Source organism: Xiphophorus maculatus, chromosome 9 (assembly GCF_002775205.1).
Source record: "Xiphophorus maculatus strain JP 163 A chromosome 9, X_maculatus-5.0-male, whole genome shotgun sequence".
NCBI classification, from domain to species: Eukaryota; Metazoa; Chordata; class Actinopteri; order Cyprinodontiformes; family Poeciliidae; genus Xiphophorus; species Xiphophorus maculatus.
Genome location: NC_036451.1, coordinates 13146516 through 13165010, shown reverse-complemented (window position 1 = coordinate 13165010; position 18495 = coordinate 13146516). Strand labels below are relative to the sequence as shown.

The following is an 18495-nucleotide window of genomic DNA, read 5'->3' as shown; positions in this document are numbered from 1 at the left end:
AGTAATTGTGTTTTGTCTAGAAGTACAATTGCACCCCACAATATAACTGGTGCAGTGAAGTAGCCCATTTGATAATTATTGTTTTTTAAGAACAGTTTTTATGTTTGTGAGATGTATTGTCACAGGAAGACAATACAGCTGTCTGGCTATCACAGATGTACTGCCCAAAACACAGATAATGTTAAAATGCTTTTAATTGTTATTTTTATATTTATTGCAATTAAGACCACAAAATATTAAGGATAAACTGTAAGTCCATCCGGTTTACCATTCCCACAAATGAAACCTAATGGAGAATTATCGGAGAAGCCCTAGTGAAACTACTTTTGGCAACTTAACAATAACTCACTAGATTTAAGGAATTTTCATATCCCTCAAACAATTCTTTTCTAAACACATTTTAGGTGGTTTTTTTTTAACCCAGTTATTATAACTCTCAAAGCACTTTTATTCTCCCCTACAGCGTCCAGTCCAATTACATGCAGAGGGACATTTATGCAAATTATGGCATTAGATCATTTAGTGGATTCAAGCAACTTTTAGGACAGCCAATAGTCACAATTTGTACCGAAACCTAAGCATCAGTGGTGACAGAGAACCAACCAGTGTAGCTCATGGCTATTACAGCTGCACAAAAGAGGTTTCTATTGAACAAAGATCAGGCAAAAGAAATATGACAAAGAATTCTTTTTTAATGTGTCTGTGAAATGGAAATAAGCTGTTAGAAGTCGAGGCTGTCATTGTCTTTGCTTTGTGCGACAATATTAACTTCTGTTTTTATTTAGAGTGTTTCAAGAGTTTCTCTTGAAGTCAAGAATCTGATTGCTTATCATCAATTTACTGGAGCAAAGCCTTGTTTTGCTTTGTCCTCAAAAAACAAGAGGTCACATCAAAAATGCTGATTTAGTTCACGTTTTGCTGTTGAACTAACATTTTCGATGAGCGCATAAACTCCTATCTTTTGGGATGGGAGTTTATGTTGTATGTAATGATCTTCAGGGTACTTTAAACTCAGAAATGTTCTCACCCTGTCAGCTTCTACACAGGAAAAGCCAGCAAGCCTCGTGCAATGAATAAACATCTTTGTCTACAAGGAGCTAAGGAAATAGCACTGTTTTTATGAATAGTTAAAAAGAGCCCTTAATACTGTATTTTCAGTATTAAAAATACAGTATTAAGTACTTGTGGTACATAAATCACCTAGATTTAATAGAGGTGGTACATAACATACAATACTTGGAAACCACTAAGTTAGACAAATAAATAAATCATACTGAAATTTCTCGATGTGCCATAAGAATGGCAAAGTTGGTGAGATGGCTGCAAGCGCAGGTGGTGTGCGTTTTATTGGAGTCCAGAAGTTTGCAGCCTTGGGTGGACCAGTAGCCCATCATACTCCTCTCAGAGTAATTCCAGAAGGAGCAATTGGAGTTGAAGTAGTGCTCCATCTGCAGATAACAAGAGATATGGTTAAGTGTCCAAATAATTGACTTCCTCAAATTGAAGCACATGTAGAACACGGAGGCCATTTACCCCCTGCTCATACAAAGCATTTTTCTCCACTGATATGGATGAGAATTTTTTTTTCTCTTCACAGCTCTTATGAAGCAATTCATATGTTGTGTCTCATTTGGCACATGCTTGCCAAATCTACCCAAGCATGGTTGAGTATATGAGGCCTTAATAACAGCGAGGCATAATTGTTTGACGGCATGTCTTTAGAATTGCACAATTTCTCTGATAAAGAATAGAGTCACGCATGGCCCTCTGGGAACTCTAGTGACAACTTTAAAAGACAAAAGATAATTGGTGCTCCAGTAATTTCATCCTAGATTGTAGGGCTAATCTAGGAGTTAATTTCCCCCTCTATAAAAGAAAATGGGTATCATTTATATCCCAATGTTGATTAAAGAATTAGTTTTCATTAAGAATTCACTTAGGTTCTAAAGACTCCTTTAATTTGATGTTCAGTGACTTAAATAAACTGCCGACTGACCTAGTCAGACATTTACAATTCAAATTGCAGATCTCTGTCTGCTGGCTGTCCCCCTCTGGTGTTTTTTTCATTTGACCCTTCATTCATTTCTACAAAGAGACTCACGTCAATGTGCTGCAAGGTGAAAATGACGGGGTCATTAATAAACACCCGGCTGGACTCTTTGTTGATTGAAGCAGCGATGATGTCAGAATTGACAGCCACCGTCACGTTGCGACCGTAGGCCTCGTTTGCCATCTTGATGGTGGCATTTTCTGTGCCGAGGAACTGGCTCAGGTTTTTGTACAGCACAAAAACTAGCTTGGCAACTCCTGCAGAGTGAAATAACAAAAAAGAGAAAAGAAAATTCAATGAATGATTTATACATAAAAAAAAAGCAGCGATTAAAATATGGAGATGCAACAATTCCAAATAATAAATTTAAACACTTAGGTTAATACTACTGAAAATAAATGTAAAGTTTTAAACAAAACAATCAAATCACTAGAATAAAAACGATACAGCTTCTTACAAATGTATTAACATCACTTTGAACGTTTCCAAATCTTTTAAAGTTACGATAACAAAGTAGGACATATTGATATTTTTCTGTGACAGATCAACTCAAAGTAGTGTAAATGTGTGAAGTAAAAAGAAATCGACATATTGATTTAAATGTTCACCTATTTATCTTTGCAAAAAGGGCAAGCTCAGTTAGATTTGCTGAATAGTATCCAATTTTTAAGTCCTGCTGCAGACTATCAATTGAATTTAAGTCAGGACTTCGCTATGCTCTGGCTATATGCTTTAAGGTAGTTGCTGGTACGCAAGTGAGCATTTACTATAGTCTCTACACCTCTTACACCTTCTAACAACTTTTCCTCCATTTAATAAAGTTCAGCTATCTTTCCAGCAACCGCCCTGAAGAAAAGCCTCCTCTTAACATGATGCTGCCAGTACTATGGTTTTCTGCAAGTAGGCAAAAACTCAAGAGTTTTGGTTATTTCACCAGACAGTATGTTTTCTGTGTCCATTACTGCAAACAGGAAATCTTATAGCTTTCTTTCCACATTTTACTTCAGTTTCTATGGCTGCTTTGGTGGTAGGTTTAGTGTCGTTATTCTGGTGGAAGATGAAACTCTACCAAATAGTCAAGTCTTTTGGAGCTTCTGACAAGTTTCTTTCAGCGATTGTCCTGTTTAGGGTGATTTGGTTTGTTAGCTTTCAGTGACACATGTACTGTATGTAAGGGGAAAAAATCCGGCCCTGTAGGAGATGACCAGAGCATCTTCTTCCACATACTGTAAACTGCATGGATTGTGAGAAATTGTCTGTTGGACTTCTTATAGCTTTCTTTCAATAGACAATGTTGTTTTTGCTACTTGTCCATAGCTATCCAGTTGGAAAATTCCTGAGCTGTGGATCTCCGCTCCTCCAGATTTACAATGGGCCTTTAGCCTACTTCTCTGGTTAACACTCACCTTGTCTGGCTTTTCATTTTATGTGGTCAGCACTGTCTTTGGAGGTTTACTGCTATGCCATCATCTTTCAGATTCGTAGAGTGTTTATTTAAGCTGTTTGATATTGAAATAAAAAATTTTACATACCATTTTCTTATCAGAGTAAAGGGCAGTGAAAACAAATGCATGGCACATGTCTAAATCAGTCTTTATTTTTCTTTAACAACCAGGCAACATTCTTCTTTTCACTTTGAAGAATTTTGACTTGGTTTAGTCTGTTGTTGTACCGTGACAACATGTACAAAAATGTCAACAGGTATGAATAATTTTGCCATTTGTGGTGGAAATCAGAGAACTCTGATTTTTCTTTTTTTTAAATTGCGCAACATTTTTCTTCACGTTCTCATGGAAACATGAAATGCTGCGTATTAACGGAACAGATTCAATTTCCTTCAAATCATTCTCTTTGTAAGGCTTACCATTTCGACTATTGAGCTTGACGGTGTTGGCAGACAGCTGGATCGAGATCCCACTCTTGCTGGACTGTGGAAATTTAAAGTCCTGGACTTGGCCGTCTGTACTGAGCACATACACATCCAAGACTGCCGGACACAGAGATTGGAGAGGGATTGGTTACAAGAGAAGAGAAAAATTAAGAAATAGCAGGAAAAAGGATATCAGTCATTCAATACTCTTTGACTCGGACTCAAAAAAGAGCAAAGAACATTAATACCAGGGCTTTTTTTTTTTTTACAGACATTCTTACACAAACTGCTAAAGTATGCAGAGCAAAGGACATATGAATTTGTCATGTGAACGCTAAATCTTGGCGAGAGTGAGCAATGAAATAAAAATGTCAATCATAAAAGGAATAGTTTTGTCCCCCCAAGCCACAAGCCTCCAGCTCGTATGAATAAAACAGCTCTGAGGAAGAGAAACCTTCCCCTTGATAGTGTAACAATTGAAGAAAATGAGGGAAGGAAGAGGAGCCTGTGTATAAACAATGTAATTTTTCTGACTCCGCAGCAGGCTAATGCTCACATTAATGTATAGAGTTACAAGGTCTAGACATACACATTTATAAAGTAAGTGTGCGCAATCAGAGAATCCAGTCTATTTAATTGTCTGATATTCATCACTTTGTCAGTAAGCGACTCGTTAAACTTAATATGCACTTTTTTTCCTGTTCCCCCAGGGCTTCAAGGCTTATTATGAAAACAAAGTTCTTTTTTTACGAGGCTGCTTTGTTTCCCTATGTCAGGAGTGACTCTTGTAATGAACAGAACACAATCAAATTAACTGAGATTGCACTGATCGCAAATGCATCTCTTTTTTACTTACTTATATTATCTGCAGGAACCTTGACAATTGCAGGCTCCATGAGGTTGTCGGCGAGGACAAAGGCACCCTCTTCCAGAGTGTCCAGTAACATGGTGGCGGCATGAGTTTGCTCTGTGCTGTTCATGTCGTGCCATGACTTTAGGGCCTCTGGTCGCAAAAGGTTGTCCACTGTGTCTACCATGGCCTGCGTCAAACCGGGTAAAACAGATTACAAAGATAAAGGTTTCAAACCAAAAAAATAAAACAACTTACTTTGTGAGGGAAATATCAACATGCAAACACTGAAATGAATGAGAGTGATGAGAAATCATATTTTAAGGAATTAAAATAAAACATATTCAGACCTCCTGAGCCTTTTCGTGTGTTTTTTTTTTGTTGCACAAACTTGGATGTATTTTGTCACAATTTGTGAGCAACAGAGTGTCAGAAAAGTTGTCCAGATCCTTTAGGATCCTAATGACACTCTAAATCCTGAATTCACTTGGAAGTCACTATTCTCTACGCAAAACCGTCATTGACCCAAGGCCAGCTGACCAGCCAAGCCCAAATATGAACTCTTGCTACACTGATGAGCATAGGGTGCATATTTACTCCATACTGCACATAGTCACCGAATCACATTGCACTTTTTATTACCATAAACATTTATTACCATGTGACTTTTATGAATTCTGTTATCTGAGCTATCATTATTGAGTCCATTTTGTACTGCATGTTTCTTGAAATTTCCTCTTATAGATAAACAAAGTTATATGAATTGAATTGCATTCATTGATAGTTTATGTGATATACCAACACAAATAGTGTATAATTCTGAAGTGAAAGGGAATAAGTAATTGTTTTCAACATATTTTATAAACATTTTTTTTTTAGTTTGGCATATATTTGTATTCATACTATCTCACATATCCACAGCTCAGAAGTAAAAAGAGAGATGTATTAATGCTGAAACATTGTGGCGCCAGCTTTATGTTGTGGGGATGCTGTTCCCAGAATTTTAATATTCTTGTGTTAAAATGGCCTAGTCAAACTCCATAACTAAATTCAGTTGAGAGAGTCTGTTGACTAGAATATCTATCTTCCCAATGTTTTCAGTCTAATTTGAAAATGTAAATGTTGAAAATTAATAATAAATAAAAAATCTATTTTTCAACACCCATGTCAGTAGAGATACACCCCAAAAAAGGATGGAGAGTAGAAGTGTGGCTGGACATAGTACTGGTCGAGGAGGGAATGATTGCAAATGCATAACTTTTTTTAATACATTTGTAACTTTTTCACTTCATAACTATCAATAACTCGCAATAAAAGAAACTGACACTTGTGGTTGTAACATGATAAAATGTAAAAGCTTTCATAAATGAATAGTTGAATACAAATATTTCTGCATGGACAAGTTCTAAAAATAGACATTTAGCAAATTAAAAGACAATTTCTTTGAAGTTGCATTTGCCCTTAGGGACAAACTGCTAAAAGAGATGCACAGGCACATGACTGATGGCAGGGATTCAGTTTCTGTTTCAAGGACGTTGCATCAAGTCAGACACTTTGCATCGCAGTATATTGAGCCAATCAGGCCTGTCTGATAACAGGATATTAAGAGATTGTGTGATGAAAGTAAAAGAGGCTGCTCTCAATTAAAATTCTATAATTGCAAAGCTCAGTATACAACCAGTACAACCAGTCATTAAGAAACTCTCCAAAAGGACGTAAAAAGGTCAAGGATATTTTAGTGATATGCAGTTGTGAGTCTGTATCCAGTGCCAAATCACTGAAAAGCTCAGAGGAGACTGAGAACAAATTTAGACTGGGTCATCCAGACAATCCAGGGTAAATTCAGGAAATAATCAAATCAATGCATCTAATCGTGCAATCAATGCCAGTGACATCTGGTGGAAGGAGGGCAGGGTAGTTATTGTGATGTTGTGTCAGGTATGGCAGATGTCAGATACTGCTGCCTCAACATTCCCTGTTCCAGATCTTCTCCTGGTTCATTAGTTCAATAAATGTTGAAATTTGCATCGTTAAGGCTTTTCTAACAGTGTCACCATCAATGAATTCAAATTTAGATGTTGTGACATGAATGTTGATGTTAAATGGGTGAATTGTGGTATTTGCTACGTTCAGTTTTGTGTCCCCCCACCTTCTTCACTCAAGTGTACATTTCTGTTGCCTGCCTAATTAGCTTGATCTATTTTAATGCTCTCCCAAAGGAAAGATTTGGATGGGCGGGTCGTTGAGGACAGGTTGTTCCCAATGCATGGGGGATATGTGAGGACAAAATACTTGAATGTTTAGATGTTGATAAAAAAAAGGTTAATATAATATTTGACTTGTAACCTCTAATAAACAAATGGAGCTGCAGATAAATCTGTGTCCTTGTAAAATAATGGTCACCATTTATACTTTGCATGCAGTGAAAGGGTCAGGTGTTGGCACTTGAAAGAAAACATAACAATAACGAATCACATCAAAACAAGGGAACATTTTACAAGAGCTCTCAGAAAACGCTAACAAAAAAAAAGGCGGTGAAACCTTCATCAAATGAAAAATGAAAGGGATGAAAGTACAAAGTATCTCTTTGAGTTGTGGTGTTATGCATCTGGGCGTGCACCCCTCAGCAAACACAATAAACATACAGGAGGAAGTGAAGAACGAATGACAAAAACCATCATAGCCGTCAATGCAGAGAGGTGAGAGCAACACAGCGATACATTCAAAATATAAATAAAAAAAATTCATAAGAAGCTGCCCCAGCAACTGGAGATGTCTTCCCCTTGTCTCGGAGCACACTTTGAGTACAACTGCGGCTGCGTGTCAAGCAGTGACTCAGAAAAGCAGGAGGAGGACAAGGAGGGGGAAGATGGGGGTACATGAAAGTGCAGTAGGTGCATGCTGCTGGACTTGGGCTGGGACACATACAGCAAGTATGGGGACAGAGGGAACAGCAGCAAGCAGAGTGGGCAGAAGCATTGCTTCAGTACCTTCATGTATGCCCTGCATGTCCTTTCTCGTTTTTGAAGCTTTGTTTTTATTAAAAAAAAAAAAAAAGAAAAGAACAGATGAGAGGTAATTTACACTAAATCATTTGTTTGGATAAAAGATGGGTAGAAAACAAAGACATGTCTGATATATGGATGTATAAACTTTTTTAATAAATGAGTGGTGCAGCCACTCCCCATTGCCTTGTGCCACTGACCTGCTTATGAAGAGGTCTAAGAATAAAAGTGCTGCGGCTAATGTTCATTACATGCTGCATTTCCTTCCCCGCTAAGTTAGCACATCACAACGAATTTATGCCACCACATTTTGGCCATTAAAGTAAAACCAATGTTATGAAACATAGATCTGCTAAAACACTATAACCACTTTCTTTTTTCATCAGTCGGCTGACCTTCTCTCCCATTTTTTTCAAATTCTGGAAGTCTTACAGATTTGCTTATCTTGACTAATTTGAACATTGACTTGCCTTAATCTTGACAGCTAACATGCATTTTGTCTATTCTCTTGAGAATAGATAAGAAGGTTGACTTGAATTCTGATGCATAAGGAATTGACCTTTTGTTGTCATAGTTACCTTATTGAAGCTTCTTCCGGCAGAATCCTTCTCACTGGGCCTGTACTCCTGCAGCTGAGCATCGAGGATGTCCACCAGCTGCTCCATCAGACGCACAGAGGAGCTGACATCACCAGCGAATATCGGGCCTTTGGTGTGCTTGGCTAACTCATTGGCCAAGTTAGCTGCATTTTCACCACTGCGGATCTGCAGTGGAAGAGAGTGAATAATAAGTGCAAAGATAGTAGAAGCCAAGGCTGTTTTCAGCCCGGTTTGTAATATAAATCACCACTTGAATGAGCCCCCTACACCACTTTTACTATACAGTCACTTAAACTGCCTTGCAAATATATTCATATCCACTAAATTCTTTTGGAACAGATCAACACTAAGCAGCTCATAAATATGAAAAGTGGCATTTATTTCTAGCCTTTCCTCTGATCATCCAAAAAAAAAAATCAACTGCAGCAGGCTGCAATCAGAAGTCACATGAATAGTAGATAAAGTTTAACTAGCTCTAGCTCTGTGAAGGCCTATGAGATTTGTCACAGAATATTAGTTAACAAACTTCATCATATACAGCAGGAGAGACAGGTCAAAAATGTATATATGGAGAAAATTTAAAGGTGGGTAGGGCTGTACAATATTTGGCCAAGTTTTAAACACCTTAAAAAATAAAAAGATAACAGCAAACTTAATCTACTCAGACTAAGACCGCAATCTAAATGGTTGGAATATGCTTTCTTTAGAAATGCTTAATGCAATTAGCAAAGTTTAATAAAGTAACTAATAGCAAATTGGGGTTTACTGAAGTCCGACATTGCGTAAAAATTGCTGATATATGTTACTATTTACTATAAAATTTAAAAAAAGAAAAAAGCATGGTCAGGAAAAGGCAAATGTTTTTTGTACCTAAAATTTACTGTTTTAAGATTTAAATTTATCAGAAAGCAAAGCCTTAATCTGCATCAATAGCCTTAGCTGGCAGGCCAAAATAGTATCATTTTCAAATGTAGTCAGGCAAAAAATAAGTCCAGGGGGCATTATGGAAGAGGGGCAGGAAGAAAGTTATTAAAATTATCGCTTAAACTTTACTATAAAGAATTTATAAGAGACAGTAAACGTCTGGACGAAGGTGCTTTGGTCAGCCGAGATCAAAATCAAGCCTTCTAGTCTGCATGCATGGTACCGCTGCACATCACCTCATGAATGCACTATCTTCAATGCTAAACATGGTTCTTACAGTGTTGCGCTACAAGACTTAAGACCATGTTCACTAACAACACAAAACCCTTAACATACAACCACATTTACAATGCAGTTTGTTAAAGTCTATTCAAATTAGAATGACTCAAAGTTCAGACCAAAATCCAATCGCAAATCTGTAAGATAACGTCAAGATTCATGTTCACTGACACTAATTCGCAAAAAAGTTGGTTGTACAAAGCATTTACTTTGTACAAGTAAATTTAGGAGTCTAAATAAAACTGTTTCATACTGATCAGATTTGAGTAGAAAACAAAAAATGTAAATTATACATTTTTCTTCCATTTTAAAATTATTGACATGGTTGTCTATACATTAACATTTGTGGTTGTAATGTGCCAAAATGTGAAAAAGCCAATATGGGTATGAATACTTCTGCAAGTACATCACTTTTTTTTAAAGCTTATTTTACAATTTTACCTAACCTGGGTTAATGTTTCACACCCCTGTCAAATTTTAAAGCTGACACAAAGAGTTTAAGTAATAGTGGCCTTTATTTGTTGTAATCATCATAATGGTGACACAATCAATCCAGATGCACATCTACATTATTGTACTATCCTGTTTTCAGCACATTCCACTTATAAAAAGAACAGTGAGGGACGCTTAAACAAACCTTCTGGGCCAGCTGGTTGACCCAGTGGGAGGTACAGTTGCTAAGATCAGGGCCCTTTGGGTGCCAGTCCCCAGTGGAAAGAAGACATAAATAAGATGCTGTGCCTGGCAGGAAAAACAAGGAAAGATTCGTCAGGTTGATTCAACTCAAATGACAGATTGTTTTCCAAAAATGTATCCACAGGACCACAAAGGAGAAAAGCACAGATCAGAGGATGATCCGATAAGCCAGAAGTCATTCAAATGTTTTGTTTTCTGAAAATATTTGCTGTATCTTCTGCATGTTTTTATGTCAAAGTAGCGACTGTTTCTTGTCTTCTAATCAGTCCTGTATCTGGTAAAGTCTAAGCATGATTTCAGACACAACAAAAGAAGGAATACAGGCCTCCATGTAAGCTCAGAGGAATACATGTGAGCCTGCTTTCTCTCCGGCACAGTCATTACACAATACTTAATCAAATTTAGACCTAGAATTCAAAAGCTAAAAGCCTTACTCTGTACCAAATTGTTGTCACTTAGCTCAGTAGTAGCTGTCTTTGAAAATAAAAATACACTGGTATGCAGGGGTGTCAGCCAGATCTGATAAACTCAGGGATGTTCTCTTGAGATGCTTACGGTTTATCGTACACAGCGCGCCCATATCCCTGTGGTGAGACAAAGCACTGTTTACCGCGTGTTCCCTTGGGACAAGGTCGCTCCACCAGCATGCCCCTCTGGGTCTGAGGCCACATTATGTCTCTTTTCTCAGTGGCCTTGCAGAACCGCTCAGGTAAGGGGAAGGACTCCAGAGGCGGAGGAGAAGTCGTCTGTGGGATTACAGGCGGCGGCTTGGGCGCTCGCCTACTGCCCTCCTTAAGCACCGTTGTGGTAGTGTTGGCCGCACCCCAGTGTGCTGTGGTTGTTGTAGTGACGGTCGTAGTTCTCTGAGGCTGTGTGGCTGTAGTGACTTCCGACAGAGGCGGTGCTGTGCAGACAGACGGGGGAGAGAAGAGAATTATGATTTGGTTGAGCACTGACATTTGTTGTGTGCAGCTCAGCGGAGAAACCATGAGATTTATGAACTGTGCTTTCAAGGGAGACACATTTGTACATTTAGAGAAAATACAAAGGAACAGTGCATGAAAATAACAACCAACAGGTGAAGCTACTTGTTGGTCAGTTCAGCTTGTTTTTTTTGGGATATTTCACATGTATAATGTACACATTTTTAAAAGCATAACTGGAAAGTTTAAAGGTTTGGTTCACTGTTCTTTCTAGGGCTACATAATAGATTGCTAATATTTTATCAGCAGATTATCAGTGTGTGCAATATTCATTTGGCAAAGCACTGCTTGGCGTCCTTTAACTGTTGACTAATATATTCCAAGTCTTATGAACCTGCATTTTAAAAGCTAATGTGATATTTGCCCAGTTGGACAGAGTATTACTGCAGCAGATGTTCACACTAGACACAAACGACATTGCTCAAAATGCTAAAGCCACAGAGTGATGGAGGCATGGATGAGAAAGAAAGAAAACAGGCATATATCTCAGCTCATTTTGCTATCATCATTATTATCGCCATAATATTGTCGCAAAATTGTTTTTCATGTAGTCCTAACTATACCTCTTTGATACCAATACAGCTGGTACAGGAAATTACAAATTCACACCCCTTGAAATTATTTTCATTTTTAACAAGCATAAATGTGTTTTATAGGAAATTTATATTGCAAAACACACATTAATTAATAATAATGATAGCTTTACATATCTAGAGACTGAAATTGCTGCCCAATCATATATCAGAATAGTCTATGCTCGGTCAGATTGGATAAAAAGTATCTGTGAAAAACAAATGTTGTAAGTTGTTCCATTATAGATCTGCTTGTATGTTCAGCAGCTCCCCTGTCCCTGCTGAAGGAAACATTCCCACAGCATAGTGATACCACCACCATAAGTTCCAGTTAAGATGAACTGGCATCTTTATATAGGTATGCAGTTAAACATTTTTATATTTTCTTTAATCCAGTGGTTCCCAAAGATTTTCTTCTGGTCCCCCTATAGATTACAATAAAATCCCCCTCAAAAAGGAAATTAAAAATCAACTGGGCACACACATCATTCAACCAGACATAAACCTATACGCATATTTTGTTTTCAAAATCCACTGAAGTTTATTTTACACTTCAGGTTGCAACAAAACACACTACAAACTATCTTTACACTGAAACATTTTAGTGTAACTGTTTTTATTTGTTGTTGTTTTTTTCATTCATTCATACCGCCTCGCACCCCTCTCCCCCCTGCAATGGCACTTTGGGAACCACTGCGCTAATCTAACCTCAGCATCTTCTTCCTTGTTATTATGTTCCTGACATAATTTGTTGCATTTTTGCAAACAGAAACGGAAAGTAATTTCCTTTTCAGCAAAGGCCTTTTTTGGGTCAAGCTTCATTAAAAGGCTGACAAGAGAAGCACAATATTCATTTATTAAAAGATTATCCAAACTTGGCTGTGCATACCTGCAGATCCTCCAGAAATGACATGAATCTCTTGATTCCTACTCAGACTAATCCTCTCTCAATGTGATCTGTCAATTCCTGTGGATGAATATCTCTTTTGTTTGAAGTTTTGCCGCACTCTTGATTTTGAATGATGGCTAGCGAATTTTCTGTAATACACCTCCAAGGCCTCGATAAAACAGCTGAAGTCAATTTCAGACTTCTGGGTTTGATACCTCAAATAAAATAAATTCCAACTTTTAGAATTCCTAAATAGTATTAAAGTACAAATGCAGGCCAGACTTTTCAGATTTACAGTACCAGACTTCCTATTTCATTTTCACATCACAACTGTGTAGAACTGTGTTGATTTGCCACATTATGTACAATAAAATAGAGTGAAAATTATGGCTGCAGCATGATAAGCTCAAGTGGTAAGAAAACGTTCACATAGTGCTGTAAACTTTTTTTATCTTAAAATGTAATGTTTTATATATCCAGGATCTCCCCTGTATTACCTCCTGCATTTTTTAAAAAAATACTGCTTATTTGAGTTGGTGAGTCTGATGATGAGAACAGTAATTAGAGTAACATCCTTTTGGCAATCATTCCTGCCTGGAAGAGTTTGTGGCACGGCTAATTAAATTTCACTGGAGCAGTACCAACCTGTATGTATAGCCACAGTGCCAGAACATTCATTTTACAGTTTCTCTCAACCACTGATACTGTGTTACAGTGGCTATGTCGTAACTCATGCAACACCCAGGGCAAAACCAATATGTCTTAGTCTAGAGGAAAAAAAAAGGAAATAGTGCATGTCATAACATCAGCCACTAAGGAAAACTAAGAGGAAGTATTTTATGAGATTCACTGGAGCAGAGTGAGTAAGTCTGTATTTACATTTTATAGAACGCAAATATAAGAACGTTTTATAGATGAAATGTTGATACCTTCCTGATAAAAATCTATTCCACGTCAACAAATGCTAAACAAAACCATATTCCCCTGTCAAAGATATTTGTTGGGTGAATTTAAAAAGGATAAGCTCCATCAATCAAAGGAGGTCTGACTGGAATGTGGTGTGCATACTGAATCTAATCGTGTTTGAGCACTTTGATTTCCCCCATTAGGCTGCCTGTAGAGCATGCAGAGAAAGTGAAGAGGTGCTGTTACACTGCTTGAGTTGAACACAGTCGTTCTCAGTAGTACCACGCAGCAGCGATGAAAATACGGATGAGAGAGAGCCACAGTAAGAGAAAGACAGCTGGGATTCACAGGCATATCTAGGACGAGGGGAAATGAAAGGGGTTTATGTGAAGAAAAATAAAATAAAAACATACAGGTACGCAGAGGCAAAGGTTGATGACAGAAAAATTCAGAAAAAATGTAGCCTTTCTCACTAAGGAATGGACAGTTTCTGTCTTCGGGTGGATTGCAGGAGAGGCAACCAGATCCCAGGCGACAACACTTCCATATCTGTTGCCTCCATTGGATAATGGGTCTCGCTGATAGCAACCCCCAATCTTCTACCAATGCACACACCCCCACCCCTACTACTATCACCATGGGCCCCACGGTGTGGATGAAAGGCTTCAGCACAGTTGAGCTGAAGGGAAGTCGCCTTTGAGGCTCTCGGCTACCTGTGGCGAATTAGGCTCTATTGACCAGAGGAGACGACTCTGTGTGCTCCCTCCTGTTGTGGGCTTGAGAACCACACAAACACAAGCAGGAGAATGTGAAGTTGTACACAGATGCCTTGCGGTTTTGACTGCAAGCGGCAGGCAGATTTGCCTGGCTGACTTTACCTCACCCTCCTTGTCTTTTTGTTCCTCCTCCCCTACCTGCATCTTTTTTTCTCAATACAGAAATGCTCAACCATAAAGCCTGTCACAGTGACTGAGAGATAACCTGTCCTTAGTGTCCTTTTGGCACCAGCATTTTGCTGGCTGGGAAAAATACTTGTTTCTGCGACACACTTAAACCCCTTCTGTGCTCTAACTCTTTGTTTTTATAACTCACAGCAGTAAAAGCAACAGCAATCCACAATAAATCTAACTTTTGTAACATTTTCGCCTAAATTTAAGTACTTTTATGATACCTCGAATGTGTCAGCAGAGCATATACAGTAAGTTAATATTCCTTCTTTTAAAACATCTGGATTGGAGTCGTTTGGCAAACCTCCAGATAATCTTCAAGAATCTAGAGGACCTCTAAAGGTTTCCTGTTTCCAAAGTATGAAAGATAAGATCTCAGACTGCATGGGTCATGGTGTGTTGGGATTTACAACGCCGACAGAAATAAAATGAAAATGAATCGCTGTATGTAGGAATGATTTAAGATAAAGAGCTCACAGCTAGAGCCAATAAATCAGAGAGGCAACTACTGTAACCCAAGTGCATTCCTGCTGCATGTCAGCTAACAACTGTATCTTGTCTATTCCCTCATTCAACAAGGCTGCTTGTTGTGACTGAGGGTGGGGGGATGATGGGTTTTACTGGTCTGTTAACAACTTGAAGAAAATAAATATTTTTAAAGTTTTTTTTTATGTTTTTTTTGTTTGTTTGTTTCTATCTGCAATCAGCATTGGAAATGAAGAAATAATGTTAGGGTAAGTTAATAAGAAGCTAAAAACTCTGGCATTAGAAATCCTGAAAATTAACATTAAAATTGCATAAAGCAGCATGAACGCCATCGGATGAGGTTTGTAAAGGCCTTAAAAATTTATTTAACGCATATAATTTGAAATAAAAATCAAACCTGTATAAGATCTTCCCATTTTAGATAAAAATCCAAAACTGTGTACCACGGTTTTAAAGAAATTTATGTCACATTGTTCCCAACCTTTAAAGTTTTCTTACTGAGATGTTCGAGAACGCAATACAGATTAAGAGTTGCCCCCTTTTCCACTTGCTGCTGAGCACTGCAAATCAGCTGGAAGAGAAGAAGGTTCCGACCCTTTTTCTACACTACAATGATTTACAATAAAAACAAAGTCAGCTGTCTGGAGAAATTTCTGGTAGCAAAAAAGCAGGCAAGTCATGTCCGCAACACCTGAAGGAGAGCCAAAAACCACTCTTAACTTAACACTGTTGTAACACTACAGCTTGTAAGCATGCAACAGCTTGTCTGAGTAATTAATCAGCTAATAGTAGCTTACTATGCAACAGTAATAAATATTCTGCATATACCTGAAAATATGATGATTGGTCAGTATTTGCTTTGAATACTGACCTACTACTAATAATATTTTACTATGTATAGGTAGTAAACTTATTTAGATTTCTTAATGACTAATGGTGGGGAAATAAAGAAGCCAGATAGACAAATTGGGTGTGGGTTCAGTCTGCGTTCCAGATCTACACTTTGGTTTTTAGTCTTTGATTGTGACTAAGATTGAAATGCCAGGAACAACTGGCTGAAATGAGTTTCACCCTGAGTTTCCATTGGAGGGTGACCAGACACAGCATTAGAGTGAGGAGTTCAATAGAAAAAGTAGTCAGTTGAAGGGTACTTGCATCTGATCAGATTTCCTCCAGAATGCCTTCTAAATTTTCCCTCCTTGATCTGTTTTCCCACACAACACAATTTTAAGAATTTATAACTTAAAAACTAACAAAATGTAATATTTAAGTCTATGAATTAAAATGACACTACAGATAAGATTCTTATCATATTTGCATTTCTATTGTAAGTTTTACTTTTTTTTTTAGCCTTACAGGAATAATTGTTTCTGTTTTAAATAAAAACTTGTAAAAAAAACTCCTACTGGTGTATCTCTATTAATAAGTTAAAAAGGCTCTGCATTGCAAAAGCTGTTTATATAGGTTCACACCACAGCTGAAAACAGCTGCTCTATAAAGAACCTCATTAATGAGGAATAATACGAGGCGGACATATTAGATGAAAGAGCTACTATAATCCCGTTGGTGAGGTTTTCATGTCATATTTACGATGCAACATAATCCTCTTTCCTGTGTGAAAAAGAGGCTAATGTGAATGTAGGCTATACTTCCAACTGAGATTTGCACATGAACAATACAAGCCTCTCGGACCACTGCTTTTAACCTGTATGTGGTGTTGTTAGCTTGCATTTCTGCCAAAAGCACAATAACCTTATTACCTTTATGCTACAGCTTAAGATTTAAAATAAAAAAAAATAAAAAAAAAGGCCAATCCACTCAGAGCTGTTCAAGTTGATATGTTTATAAGTAGATCCTATGAAGGATAGCTATTGATCTTTAAGCAATGCTGCAGAGGACATTTTTGTCTGATTCATAACATCTTGTCTTCTACTGGGGCATCAGATGTCTGACACCGCCAGATGCATTCCCTGTACAATATTCCTTTGAAGACAACAAAAGAAGAGTTTCACTGTTTGGACTATATGCAGCAAAAAACAGGACAGGATTCTTGATTATTATATCTCTGCTGAGCTCAGCCCAAGGGAAAGCTTCAATTAACTGTCAAAGAGTGTGAGTGCATAAACTGGTATTCTCCAAAGTACAGCCAATAGTCAGGACAGGCTTATTCATAACCTCTTTGTGTGATTCGATGCCCACACACTGTTTCACTTCTTGGTGGCTTTGTTATTACCGCTGGGGTTCACAGGTCTGGGATTGATGACAGAAAATAAGATTGGAATCAAAAAGAAGAGTGTGGCTCATCCAGTGTTGTCAGAGAATATGCATACATGTACAGTGAGAACTTCAACGCACAGAGACCCCCTCACATACCCACAATCCCCATGCTTACATGGAGACTAGATGAGACTTTACCAGGATTGAGTACTCATGTCAGAGTGACAAATGGAAAACGACAGCATGTGTGTCTGTTATATTATGTCTAATAGCTTTACTGACTCTGAATGGTTGTTCATCAGCATAATGTCTCTGGCACATTACCAGGTGCCGTTATCTTGTGACAGAGGAGGAAATCGGAAAGGAACGCACATGAGGAAAAAGTTAAAAGAAACCTTCCATCTTCTTTTTTACTTTCCCTATTTTCTGTGCTCTTGCAAAATACCCTGGTGTTGATATTAGGTGCAGTTTCATACAAAAAAAATCTATCTCTCTGTTCAAAGAGAGTTAGTCTGTAAATCTTCTGCACTAAGGTAACGCCTGTCCTTTTCAACATATGGATGTGTTCGAAAAACAACAGCAGACCTTGCTAGTAGTTTTTAGTAAGCCAGTGGGTCATCTGACAGTTCAGGATTTTGATCCAACTCCCAAATGTGCTTGGGCAAAAAAATAATATAAATTATGCATTAAGAAACAGTTTCAACTCTTATGATCAACCAGTGTTAATTGTTTTTAAAGTTAGGGAGTGCACCTGTGCTTATGTTGACAGAAACAAACTTCAGTGTGGATGGCTTTATTTTATGTACAAGTGAAGTGTTTAAAATAAAGGAAGAGAAAGCAAAGAGACGTAATACACAGTTTAAAAGGAAATCATATTTCCTATGACGGAATGGTAATTCAGAGAGACACAAACACTTACGGCACATAACAGAAAGGCTGAATAAAGATTTAATCTTTGGAATATCCAATATCTGTTATGGAACATTTTGTATATATTACCGTTTTAAGCCATTTAGAATATTACAGTAAAGAAACTGATCTAAAGCTTCTGGAATATACACATGGAAACTGCAATTTCAGTAATGCTAGCTGGGCTAATCATACTAATCACCATTATATGATAAAACAACTAAAAAGCCTCAATGATTGTTTTTTTTTGTTCAGAATATTGGTATAAACAATATTTTTTGGAATACGCTAGCTCAAACATCTGCTCGCAATA

The 18495-nt window shown here is 37.7% G+C and overlaps 1 protein-coding gene across 39 annotated transcripts in view; it reads right to left on the bottom strand.

Annotated features, from left to right (window-relative positions):
- The window catches only part of adgrl2 (adhesion G protein-coupled receptor L2), a 125103-nt gene that overhangs the window by 26616 nt on the left and 79992 nt on the right, over positions 1–18495 (bottom strand). For 36 of the 39 annotated variants that reach the window (XM_023339602.1, XM_023339601.1, XM_023339611.1 and 33 more), the window contains 8 exons: positions 10884–11177; positions 10215–10318; positions 8354–8539; positions 7761–7799; positions 4777–4960; positions 3915–4037; positions 2102–2307; positions 1275–1448 (listed from right to left, as the gene is read on the bottom strand). In XM_023339602.1, the coding sequence (XP_023195370.1) occupies positions 1275–1448; positions 2102–2307; positions 3915–4037; positions 4777–4960; positions 7761–7799; positions 8354–8539; positions 10215–10318; positions 10884–11177 (1310 nt within the window). The remainder of the gene's footprint in view (positions 1–1274; positions 1449–2101; positions 2308–3914; positions 4038–4776; positions 4961–7760; positions 7800–8353; positions 8540–10214; positions 10319–10883; positions 11178–18495) is intronic. The other 3 variants (XM_023339579.1, XM_023339583.1, XM_023339606.1) reach the window with 1 other exon arrangement.